At 42.2% G+C, this 12,979-nt stretch overlaps 1 protein-coding gene across 1 annotated transcript; it reads left to right on the top strand.

Annotated features, from left to right (window-relative positions):
- The first annotated feature begins 8,928 nt into the window (after nt 1–8,928).
- Nucleotides 8,929–9,867, top strand: LOC134504040 (olfactory receptor 5AP2-like). Its single transcript, XM_063313083.1, has one exon. The coding sequence runs from the start codon at nt 8,929–8,931 to the stop codon at nt 9,865–9,867; it is 939 nt and encodes a 312-aa protein (XP_063169153.1).
- Nucleotides 9,868–12,979: the final 3,112 nt, after the last annotated feature.

Raw genomic sequence — 12,979 nt, 5'->3', positions numbered from 1 at the left:
ACAGAGGATGAGCTCAACTAGCCCCAGACGTGATGACGCAGCTAGCTCAAAGCCGAAAGGACGGCTAGCGGCCGACGGTGCTGGTGGTGAACGGCGAATCCGATGTTCTAAGGATCAACACACCATCGGAACCTGGAATGTAAGATCTATGAGCCAGGGCAAATTGGATGTGGTTATTGGTGAGATGTCAAGATTAAAGATAGACATTCTGGGCGTCAGTGAACTGAAATGGACTGGAATGGGCCACTTCACATCAAATGACCACCAGATCTACTACTGCGGACAAGAGGACCACAGAAGAAATGGAGTAGCCTTCATAATTAATAGTAAAGTGGCTAAAGCAGTGCTTGGATACAACCCAAAAAACGACAGAATGATCTCAATTCGAATTCAGGGCAAGCCATCTAACATCACAGTGATCCATATATACGCCCCAACCACAAATGCTGAAGAAGCTGAAGTAGAGCAGTTCTATGAGGATCTGCAGCACCTACTGGACAACACGCCTAAAAGAGATGTTATTTTCATCACAGGAGACTGGAATGCTAAGGTGGGCAGTCAAATGACACCTGGAATTACAGGTAAGTATGGCCTGGGAGAACAAAACGAAGCAGGACACAGGCTGATAGAATTTTGCCAAGACAATTCACTCTGCATAACAAACACTCTCTTCCAACAACCTAAGAGACGGCTTTATACATGGACTTCACCAGATGGACAACACCGAAATCAGATTGATTACATCCTTTGCAGCCAAAGGTGGCGGACATCTGTACAGTCGGTAAAAACAAGGCCTGGAGCTGACTGTAGTTCAGATCACGAACTTCTTCTTGCACAATTTAGGATCAGACTAAAGAGATTAGGGAAGACCCACAGATCAGATAGATATGAGCTCACTAATATTCCTAAGGAATATGCAGTGGAGGTGAAGAATAGATTTAAGGGACTGGACTTAGTAGATAGGGTCCCGGAAGAACTCTGGACAGAAGTTGGCAGCATTGTTCAGGAGGCGGCAACAAAATACATCCCAAAGAAAGAGAAAACCAAGAAGGCAAAATGGCTGTCTGCTGAGACACTAGAAGTAGCCCAAGAAAGAAGGAAAGCAAAAGGCAACAGTGATAGGGGGAGATATGCCCAATTAAATGCAAAATTCCAGAGGTTAGCCAGAAGAGATAAGGAATTATTTTTAAACAAGCAATGCGCGGAAGTGGAAGAAGACAATAGAATAGGAAGGACAAGAGACCTCTTCCAGAAAATTAGAAACATTGGAGGTAAATTCCAGGCAAAAATGGGTATGATCAAAAACAAAGATGGCAAGGACCTAACAGAAGAAGAAGAGATCAAGAAAAGGTGGCAAGAATATACAGAAAACCTGTATAGGAAGGATAACAATATCGGGGATAGCTTTGACGGTGTGGTCGGTGAGCTAGAGCCAGACATCCTGAAGAGTGAGGTTGAGTGGGCCTTAAGAAGCATTGCTAATAACAAGGCAACAGGAGACGACGGCATCCCAGCTGAACTGTTCAAAATCTTGCAAGATGATGCTGTCAAGGTAATGCATGCTATATGCCAGCAAATTTGGAAAACACAAGAATGGCCATCAGACTGGAAAAAATCAACTTATATCCCCATACCAAAAAAGGGAAACACTAAAGAATGTTCAAACTATCGAACAGTGGCACTCATTTCACATGCCAGTAAGGTAATGCTCAAGATCCTGCAAGGTAGACTTCAGCAATTCATGGAGCGAGAATTGCCAGATGTACAAGCTGGGTTTAGAAAAGGCAGAGGAACTAGAGACCAAATTGCCAATATCCGCTGGATAATGGAAAAAGCCAGGGAGTTTCAGAAAAACATCTATTTCTGTTTTATTGACTATTCTAAAGCCTTTGACTGTGTGGACCATAACAAATTGTGGCAAGTTCTTAGTGGTATGGGGATACCTAGTCATCTTGTATGCCTCCTGAAGAATCTGTATAACGACCAAGTAGCAACAGTAAGAACAGACCACGGAACAACAGACTGGTTTAAGATTGGGAAAGGAGTACGGCAGGGCTGTATACTCTCACCCTACCTATTCAACTTGTATGCAGAACACATCATGCGACAAGCTGGCCTTGAGGAATCCAAGGCTGGAGTTAAAATCTCTGGAAGAAACATTAACAATCTCAGATATGCAGATGATACCACTTTGATGGCCGAAAGTGAAGAGGAACTGAGGAGCCTTATGATGAAGGTGAAAGAAGAAAGTGCAAAAGCTGGTTTGCAGCTAAACCTCAAAAAAACCAAGATTATGGCAACCAGCTTGATTGATAACTGGCAAATAGAGGGAGAAAATGTAGAAGGAGTGAAAGACTTTGTATTCCTAGGTGCAAAGATTACTGCAGATGCTGACTGCAGTCAGGAAATCAGAAGACGCTTAATCCTTGGGAGAAGAGCAATGACAAATCTCGATAAAATAGTTAAGAGCAGAGACATCACACTGACAACAAAGGCCCGCATAGTTAAAGCAATGGTGTTCCCTGTAGTAACATATGGCTGCGAGAGCTGGACCATAAGGAAGGCTGAGCGAAGGAAGATCGATGCTTTTGAACTGTGGTGTTGGAGGAAAATTCTGAGAGTGCCTTGGACTGCAAGAAGATCCAACCAGTCCATCCTCCAGGAAATAAAGCCAGACTGCTCACTTGAGGGAATGATATTAAAGGCAAAACTGAAATACTTTGGCCACATAATGAGAAGACAGGACACCCTGGAGAAGATGCTGATGCTAGGGAGAGTGGAAGGCAAAAGGAAGAGGGGCCGACCAAGGGCAAGATGGATGGATGATATTCTAGAGGTGACGGACTCGTCCCTGGGGGAGCTGGGGGTGTTGACGACCGACAGGAAGCTCTGGCGTGGGCTGGTCCATGAAGTCACGAAGAGTCGGAAGCGACTAAACGAATAAACAACAAAGATTCCCACTCTCTTGTTGCCTTGCTTGAGCTTCCGAATCTCACGGCTGGCAGTGACCTCTCTGATTGGGTCGTCAAAGTGCACTCAGAATCCTGCCAGAAAATTCTGGTAGTCATTGAGAATTGGTTCGTTGTTCTCCACCATGGGAATAGCCCATTTGGCTGCTGGTCCCTTTAGCAGACTTAGAATGAAGGTGACTCTGGTTCTGTCTGTGGGAAACTCTGCCGGTCTGCTGTCGAAAAACATAGTGCACTGTGTGAGAAAGGTTCTCAACTGTCCTGCTTCTCCTCCAAACTTCTCTGGTAGACTGCCCTGGGATCTCAAGACTATTGGTGGGGCTGCTGCTGCTGCTGCTGGCACCGGTTGTAGGTTAATCAGAGCTGGTTGTTGTAGCTGCTGTAGCATGGCTGCCTGTAAGGTGTTGATCTGGAGATCTACTTGTTGTTGGTGTTGTTGCAGGGCGGCTGCTAATTGTTGGATGGCTTGTCGAATTTCCTGATTTTCCGAAGACATTTTCCAAATTTCTGTCCTTTATTTTCCTTGTTCCTCCCTCTTTCGATGGGAGTAGGAGTTTGTTAGGATTGATGTCCTAACAATCAGGAAACACGTTGAGATGAGGATTAGGTCTCTATGTTTATTGCTGCTAATTAGACAGAAAATCCTAACAAACTGAAGAAGCATGGGAAAAACCCAGACAGATAAACCCCAGAAGCTAAGGCGGGTCTGATCTGTGTCTCTTTGAATTGCTGCTTAATTACTCAGTACTACGCATGCGTTTTCCCACCTGGATAGGGGCCCCCTCCTGCTCACCATCAGTACTCACGACATACATAGAGCTTTCCCCCTAGAAGTCTCCAATTTTGCCGCCTGCCTTGAAAAGTCCGAATATTCTTCAAAAAGCTTCCAGCATTGGAAGCCCAATTCTCCTTCTTGATCTTGATGTTCCAGCAGCCAGAATACTGCAAAACAGCATTTCGCGATCGACTGGTAAGCTAGCATCTGGGAGGCAGGGATTGCCATCATTTCCTAAGCTGTCTCGAAGCCTTAAATGGACTCAAAAGCTGCCCACACGATTTTTAAAACAGCATTTTTGTTCTTTTTAAATTATTATTAAGGAGAGAGTTGAGCTTTGATTAGGCTGACCATATTTCCTTGAGACAAAAACGGGACATTGGGATGGCAAAACGGGACAGGGTTAAATGGAGGCGGCAGCAGGCTGGAGAAGTGCAGGAGAGCTGAAGGCGGCAGCAAGCTGGGGCAGAAGAGCAGGAACGGAGGAGTCTAGTGAATGGTTGTCCCAACAACCTGTTCTTCTCTGGTGCTCCCTTTTATTTTATTTTCTTCCCGCCATTTTGGCCTGAGAGCCAATCGGCTTCTTTTCTGCTGGGCGCGCTTTTCTGACCGTCTTCCACTGCACTGATTGGCGGCAGCGACTCTTCCTCTTGCTCACCGCCAATCAGCTGTTTCTGCAGCTCCTGCTCTAGGTTCCCCACTGGATTGAGAACTACTGCCAAGTCAGCCTCCTTTTCAATTTCAGTTTCAATTTTTTCCCACTTTTCCCAATAACGGCTCCAACATTTTTAAAAAACGGTTATAAATTGACATTTATATTAAAACATTGGGATGGTTGGGAAATAAAAAAAACGGGACGGTCCCATTCAAAACGGTACATATGGTCAGCCTAGCTTTGATGTATCTGCTTTCCTGTGAGAAATCTACATTTATTATTCCACTCCTACTAAGTAACATTTTCTTTCTGAAAGGAAGCCTTTGGTCTAATATCCTAAGGCACAAGAGGGCGTCATAACATTCTGTGGAGGGATATAGAAGATTTTAAAGATACTTTTAAGGAGCTGTATGTCAAGGTTATTTATGCTTTGGACCATCTCTTAGAGAGTTATTTGGGAAATAAGGCCCTGCTCTCAAAGAAAAAAATGAGGAGTAACATCCCAAAGCCAAAAAGCGAAGGGAAGAACCTTCACCTCTGGAATGTTAATTTTGAAGAAGGAAAAGCTTTGAGTGTAAAAGGAACGGAAATGGCTGCATTCTTGGTGTATCAAGATCAAACACAAGATTTAAGCCTCAAAGGATGGAAGGTCCTTGAAGATGAGTTGGACTTTACAAGGCAGGTTGAGGATTGCAAGGAGAACAGCTTGTGTGTAACATTGAGATATATACATGCCTTAGTTTACTCTGAAGTGGGTTAACTGTTTAATTGCATTTATTAGGATGGTCTTTCAAAGGTTTAGACAGATGTTTTCACTTTTGGGATAATGAATTTAACTTGGGTAAAAGGATATTAATAAGATTATTGTTTAAATATAAAATGGTGGAGATATAACGTATGAAATATATAAACATATATAAATATATGCCTCTTTATCTTTGGAAAGAACCAATCAGCATGGTAAAAAACAAAAACAAAGACTGTTCCCACAGGAAGGTAAAAAGAGGTAGGTTGAAATTCAACTCCACAGATTCATTGAAGTAGGAAAGCTCTTTTATAATCCACAAACCTTTGTTTATTTTAAAAAATGGCAATAGAAAAACAAAGATCTTAATTCCCAGCATTACACTTTATACATATACATATACATATACATAAAAGCCGAATTTCCAAATTAATAAATCCCCAAAATAATGAAAAACATAATGAAAATCGCCAGGAGATTCCTCATTTCTTTGTACAGCAGCTGTAAAAAGCCTCTCTTAGGTAACAAATATACAGAAAACCTTGGTGTTTTAGAAATGGGGTGGTTGGTTTTAAAGTCCATTTTTGGCTTCAGCGCAGCTTGGGAAAGGATGACAACCCTGCCTCCCCGCTGATCACTCACCAGTCGAACTCAAAACCCCATTTTGCAATCTTCTGGCTGTGACCAGCTTTCTGGAGGACATGAAGGGATGATTCCTGGGGTTCTCCTTGATCCAGAGAACACTTCTGGGCTCCAAGGAAGCCTGCCTGAGCTCCTCCCCCCTTGCAAAAATGCCACGCTCTCAGATCAGCGCACAAAGCTTGGGGGAAAACTTGTTCAATGCACCATTGTCCACACCGGAAGTCCTCAAAGTTTTGAATTTCAATACAACCTATTATTGTATTGGTTGATAGATGTTCAAAATACAATAATATTATAATATTATACAGATGTTCAAAATACAGGTTTCTATGGATTTCTAGGAATAGAGGTTGCCCAGGTTTGCTGTGCAATTTTAGTAGTTGAGTTTTCTAGCCTTTGGGAGATCAATACTGAGGTCTTGATCAGTTTGCTTTTTGTGTGTGTGTGTGAGCAGATTTTCACCCATGTCTCAGTGAGGCTTCCTCAGGGCAATGGTTCAAAGATGAGGGTTGCCTTGCAGTGTTTCCAGTCTGAATAATAATTGAACTCCAGGTGGAGGTGGTGGTGGTTAGTAACTGGAGGTTTCCTGGGTGGTATTGATTCATTGGTTTCTGGGAATGGTGTTGTCTCTAATTTGATTGGACTATGTTGTCTATTTGTTAGTAATCACATGACTGTGGGACCCTGAGGTGGTTGTAAGTTTGAGGACCGGTCACAAAGCTACTTTCTCAGAGCAGTCGTTAGCTGAGAACTACCTGAAGGTAATGAGGTTTAGAATTAGTAATTACATGACTGTTTTAATTCCATGATAATGGAAAAGTTTATATATTTATTTAGGATACATTTTACATAGTTTTGGAGATAAACATGGCATAATCCATACAAACTTGAAAACATTATCATTAAACAATTAGGCACCAAAATATTACCTATCTGGATGCAGTTTGCATAATAATACTGCATAATCAGTATGGGGCATATTTCCAATCCAATCTTCCAATTTAAATTAGGCCCTCTTCAAGAGTGCTTGATCAGGTAAAAGCTTGGCTGTTAGGAGTGTTCCCCAATTTTTAAAAGGGCAGGATTTAAGATTTCATTTATTTAACTGACTTATACAGCCACCCACATTAGTGCAGAATGCAGGCAGGAATTCACCCCTGCTTGGACTCAGCCACATGCCACCTCCTGGGAGGTCTTCATCAACCAGGAGGGGCATGGGTCTAAAATGCAGGTGGACACATCTGGAGCACTAAAGATGCTATTCAGTTCCTCGGGGCCAAAAGGATCAAACTCTATCCAGATAATCACATGAGACTGTGCCTCAACCAACTCCACCAGACCTGCCCGACCACAGTTCAACTCTGACTGAAATCATGCCAACAAGATCGTACTGTCTTTAATAGTCCTGAAAATCACTGCTTGACAACTTTATATCACTTCTTTATATATCCCCTGAACAAGTCTGAACAATGTTTTGTTAATATTTTCTTCTATTTAAATAGTATTACTACTAATAAAAAATAACATGAAGAAGAAGAATCTTATTTTTGAAAGGCTCTCTGTCTCCATATGAAGAACTTCATTGTGTGGAAAAAGGACTATTAATAAATAAAGAAGAGGAAATAATATGATCTCTACTGAATACTACATGTTCCATTGGTAAATATTTCCAACAATTCTGATTCGGTTTACTGAATCTTGACTGTATAATTAATGCAAATCAGTGCATGGAGCAATCTGAAGCACTTCAGGGAGAAGTTCCCCAAACCCATGTTTTTCTCAGTAGAGTTCTCTTCTCCATTATTCCAGAGAGAGTTGAAGGAAACATTCTTGTCTGCAGAAACGTAGAAAGCTGTTGAGTTGCTGAAGACTGGAGGAAAATATCTGGCTTTCTTCAGAGCAGCAAAAGGATGTTAGCATAAGCTTCAAAGACCTGCAATCAGAAGCTTGAAAAATTACCAATACTTTAAAATGTAATGGATGCTATTGAGCTGGAAGGAAACAAGTGAGTTTGCTAATCGTACGATTGTTGTCTTTTGTTGCTTGTGAGATTATGCTTTAAGAGTTCAAGGGCTGACAGGTTATTGTTACTTCAAAGACACTGGATGTTCAGAGAAGGGCCAGATCAAGCCTGCATGGTAAGCATACAAAATGATGCACAGGGCCCATTTATTTTTTAAATATGGTGTTTTACATAAATCAGATTGCATCAGAAACAACAGGGGCTACTTGGGAATCTAAGAAGATTTGAATGTTTAAAAAAAAACAAAAAACCCTTAATAGATCAGGAAATTTAAAAGATCAGTGAGGAATAAATATATTTTGAGATATATAGGTATTTTGAGATGAAACAAGACAAGTGTTATATTCAAGCCAACACATACAAATACAATATGAGAATCAGTGTGGCTTTTGCTATTCAGAATTCATTGGATCATCTCTAGAAATGAGGAGCCCTTCTAGTCCAAAGATCAGATTCTACAAGTCATAGAGCATGGAGATCCAGCATGCACAAACAGAGCAATATACACAGTTGAAAGGGATAAGAGCCTTCCTTCAGTTAGTTTGGCTTGCTAATTCTTTACTGCAGCTGGTCCAGCCATCCTGTGAAAGTAAAGTAAGTACAAATGGTATTTGCTCTGATACTTGTTTGATCTCTTTCCAGGTTTAAAGGAGAGTTGCTCTGCTTGAAGATTTCAGTTGCACTCTTATGGTTATCAATTGTCTTTAATAATCCAGTGGAGAAATTTATTCATGGACTGGAACTATTTTAATCACAACTTGTAGGTTATACCCAACGTGTCCTTCTACACAGATGGTTACCTTGGCGTGGCTCTTGTCAAGATGCCTGGTGAACTTCATAAAATACATAACCCCAGCTATTTCATTGCATAGCACCTAACTCTATAGGTATGATGACCTAGCTGTAATTCAGAAGAAAACATTATCTATGCAGACTGAATGTTGCTCACTGTAAACTGACTATTATTCTACTAGTTGAACTCTTTCTCAGAAACCTTCCAATTTCCCTTTCCTTGGCTAGAAGGTTAAAAATTGACTCTGATCTTGGGCTACATTACAAATATTTGAGAAGCAAAGGAAAATTGACTGAAGTGTTGTTCAACAGTGGTATTGTGACTACATGGGAAACAGCACACAGGTGACAGAATTCATACTCACTGGGTTGACTGTTAACCCACAAGTGCAGCTGATCCTCTTTGGGACATTTTTTGCTGTTTATGCCATCACCCTGGTGGGAAACGTAAGCATGATTATCTTAATCAGGATCAGTCCACAACTCCACACACCAATGTACTTCTTCCTCACCAGCTTATCTTTTTTGGACGTTTGTTACTCATCATCTGTCACCCCAAAGTTCCTTTCCAATCTTTTGAAAGAGAAGAAGATTATTTCCTATGGGGGTTGTTTTACTCAGCTTTACTTTTATATTCTCTTTGCCACCACAGAGTGCTACCTCCTAGCTGTGATGGCCTATGACCGCTACGTGGCAATCTGCAATCCTCTACTCTACTTGGTCACCATGTCCCAGAGAAAGTGTGCTCAGCTGATAGCAATTTCCTACACTGCTGGGATCATTAATGCTTTGGTGCACACAGTGGCTGCATCTAGACTGTCCTTCTGTGGCCCAAACATCATTAAGAATTTTTATTGTGAGGGTCCTCCCCTTTTTGCTCTTTCCTGCTCAGATGTCAGTCTTAATTATCTGCTGGTATTTGTATTTGTTGGCTTCAATTTAATAGCAACAAGCCTGACTGTTCTCACTTCCTACACTTATATCCTGGTCACCATTTTAAGGATCCACTCTGCCAAGAGCCGTAGGAAAGCCTTCTCCACTTGTGCATCTCACCTCATGGTCATCACCATCTTCTATGGATGTCTCAGCTTTATGTACGCACGACCAAGCTCTAGGCAGAATTATCACCTAGACCAAATGGCTTCTGTGTTCTATGTAGTGGTGACCCCCATGCTCAATCCATTAATCTACAGCATGAGGAATCAGGAAGTAAGGGGTGCTTTTAGAAATATCCTAGCAAGAACATTTCATGTTCAACATACATGATTATACCTTTTAAAGCCATTAGGTAAAGGTAAAGGTTTGCCTTGACATTAAGTCCAGTCGTGTCCGACTCTAGGGGGCAGTGCTCATCTCCGTTTCAAAGCCCAAGAGCCGGCGTTTGTCCGTAGACACTTCCGTGGTCATGCGGCCAGCATGACTACATGGAACGCCGTTACCTGCCCGCCGAAGCAGTACCTATTAATCTACTCACATTGGCATGTTTTCAAACTGCTAGGTTGGCAGAAGCTGGGACTAGCAACGGGAGCTCACCACGTCATGCAGATTCGAACCGCCGACCTTCTGATCGGCAAGCTCAGCAGCTGAGCAGTTTAACCCGCAGCGCCACCGCATCCCTTTAAAGCCATTACTCTTTACCAAAATTCAGCTTTATCAAGTGGTTTATATCCTTCTGTCTTCCTTTTTACTAAAATTCAGCTTTAAATAAAAGGTGTTCTAGTACCAAATGGTTTATGTCATTGTGTTTCATTAAAAAGCTTTGTTGCCTGACTAGACAACATCTTCAGTGCTAGAAGGGAGTGGGGTTTGCTCTTTGTTTATACACAGTAGCTTGCCCTGACAGTGTTGGTGGGGACATTATTCTCTCCTTGGTAGTTCCTTGATTAGGGTATTGCTTACTGCTTGATTGTTCATCTGGTGTTAATCCTGGTGTTAATTTTTGCTTATCTGGGTGTTGATTGCTGGCCAGGGAGTGTACTGGTCTTTTGACTTTTCTATTGTCTCTTTTGAATGGTATATAATGTTGTTTACCTCTATGTGTCTGTTGATGGCTGCTTCGTCTGAATGCCAAGCTTCCAGGAATTCCCTAGTGTTTTTGGATTTAGCTTGGTTTAGGATGCTCGCAGTTTCCCAGTTGAAAGTATGGTCGAGTCTCTCCATGTGTTGTGAGATGGACAGACATCTTTGTCCATCCATCTCCAACACATGGACAGATTTTTCTTTGTGTCTTCTGGCTGCTAGTTGGTGTTCATGGATGAGTTCAGCTAGTCTTCTGTCTGTCTGTCCTACATAGTGGCTGTTACAGCCCATACACTGTATGTTGTAGATGACTCCTGTTTTTACTTCTTGGGCTACTGGGTATTTTGGTTTACCAAAGATGTTTTGGAGGGCTTTAGTTGGTTTGTGTGCATGCTACAGCGATGCCATGTAGTTGTAAACACCCACATCAACACTGTCAGGGCAAGCTACTGTATATAAACAGAGAGCAAACCCCACTCCTTTCTATCACTGAAGATGTTGCCTAGTCGGGCAACTAAACATCTGTAAGCAAACAACCAAACTCAGAGACCACCAAGGACTCTAGAAAGTAAGAACTGTTTCCCTTCTTCATCCATTTTTCTCCATCCAACTTTTTAGCTGAAAACGCTGCCACGGTTTCAGGATAGGCTGATCCAGCAGCTTAGAAAAGCCAGATAAGCCAGTTTCCTTTCTACAATAGTTGGATTCCTTGCCATTTCTCCCACAGAGCAATTGGGGGCTGTCTGAAGTTGCTGTCTCTCACCCAGGAAATAGTTCTGCAGGTTGCAGGGGAGGTGAGAGGCAAGCTCAGAGGAAACAAATTCCATCTTGGACATCTGAGCTCTTTCACATATACTGGAGGAGGTGATCTAAAGGATTGCGTTATCAGTATTTTATTTTTGGCAATAAGTAGAAGACATCTCTTATGTAAAACAGTTCCGAGATGATATTGTTTTAGAGGTTGATTCTCACAATATTGGGATAAAAACATAACTACTCTGCCAAGTAAAAAACACTGACATTCCACCGATCCGTAGCATCACAACGGTAGCACCAGTTGCGCATCATCCTTGAACAGGAAACAGCAGCAGGTGGTGGGTTTGGATAGCTGTGCCCCTCCTCCAATTTCCTCCCCGTTGCCTACTTTACCCCAAGGTTGAGGAGGGAGGCTGTAGCAACAGTGCAGAAGATACGGCAGACTACACAATGGTCAGGCCAGCGGCAGCTGAGCCTGCAGGAGGAATGTGGACGTGGCAGACATCACAGGAGGGACCCTCCGTAGTTTCTTCGACTGTAAAGCTGAGGGGGGAGAGATGTACTTTCAGACTTGGCAAGATTCTGTTGATGTAACCTTAGAATAAAGTTAGGGCTAGTATTTCTGGGTGTGCTTCTTGTCTGGAGTACCTCGCAACCTACAATGTCAGTTCTGCTGTGGTCGTTAAGTGAATCACCCTTGGTTGTTCAGCACAACATCTCATGACCTCAACTTGGGACTTACTGCCAGCATCTCCATTGCCTTTGCTTGTTGTTAAATAGAAAAAAATACATATTAACAAAACAGTATTCAAAACAGTATTCAAAATATCCTGAGATTGTTCACCTGGTTGGTGAAGGCCTCCCAGGTGGTGGCATCAGCAGTGAAGTTCGCAAATGGCAATCACATGACTGCAGGACACTGAGATGGTTGTACATTTGAGAACTGGTTGCAGAGCTACATTTTCAGCACCATCATAAGTTGGAATGATCGCTAAACAGGGCAGTCATCAACTGAGGACTACTTTTAGGTGGTGAGCCTTAGGATTAGTAATTACATGAATGTAACATTTTGTCACGAGTACTGATGGCGAGCAGGAGGGGGCCTCTATCCAGGGGGAAAAATGCATGTGTAGTACTGAGGAATTAAGCAGCCATTCAAAGAGACACAGATCAGACCCGCCTTATCTTTTGGGGTTTATCTGTCTGGGTTTTCCCACGCTTCGTCAGTTTGTTAGGATTTTCTGTCTTATGTAGCAGTAATAAACACTAGAGACCTACTCCTCGTCTCAGCGTGATTCCTGACTGTTAGGACACATTTCCATGATACTGGAAAAGTTTATATATTTATTTAGAATACATTTTTACTTAGTTTTGGGGCTGAATCTGTCTGAACCTTCATGGAACTGTGAAATCCAGTAAACAGATTATTTATGGAGAGTAGAGAAGATGGCCTTCACAGAGAGAAGAAAGATCTGTTAGCAAGACAACAAAGAGATAAACATGGCTTAAGCCCACACAAAGGTAGAGATTTATGGAACTGCCTAAGGCAGGAACCCCCCTAGTTTACATGAAGATAAAAGAGGGAGGACGGGAAGCACATTCA

Source organism: Candoia aspera, chromosome 1 (genome assembly GCF_035149785.1).
Source record: "Candoia aspera isolate rCanAsp1 chromosome 1, rCanAsp1.hap2, whole genome shotgun sequence".
Taxonomy (NCBI): Eukaryota; Metazoa; Chordata; class Lepidosauria; order Squamata; family Boidae; genus Candoia; species Candoia aspera.
Note: the sequence above shows the minus strand (reverse complement) of the source record. Positions and strands in the feature narration are given on the sequence as shown.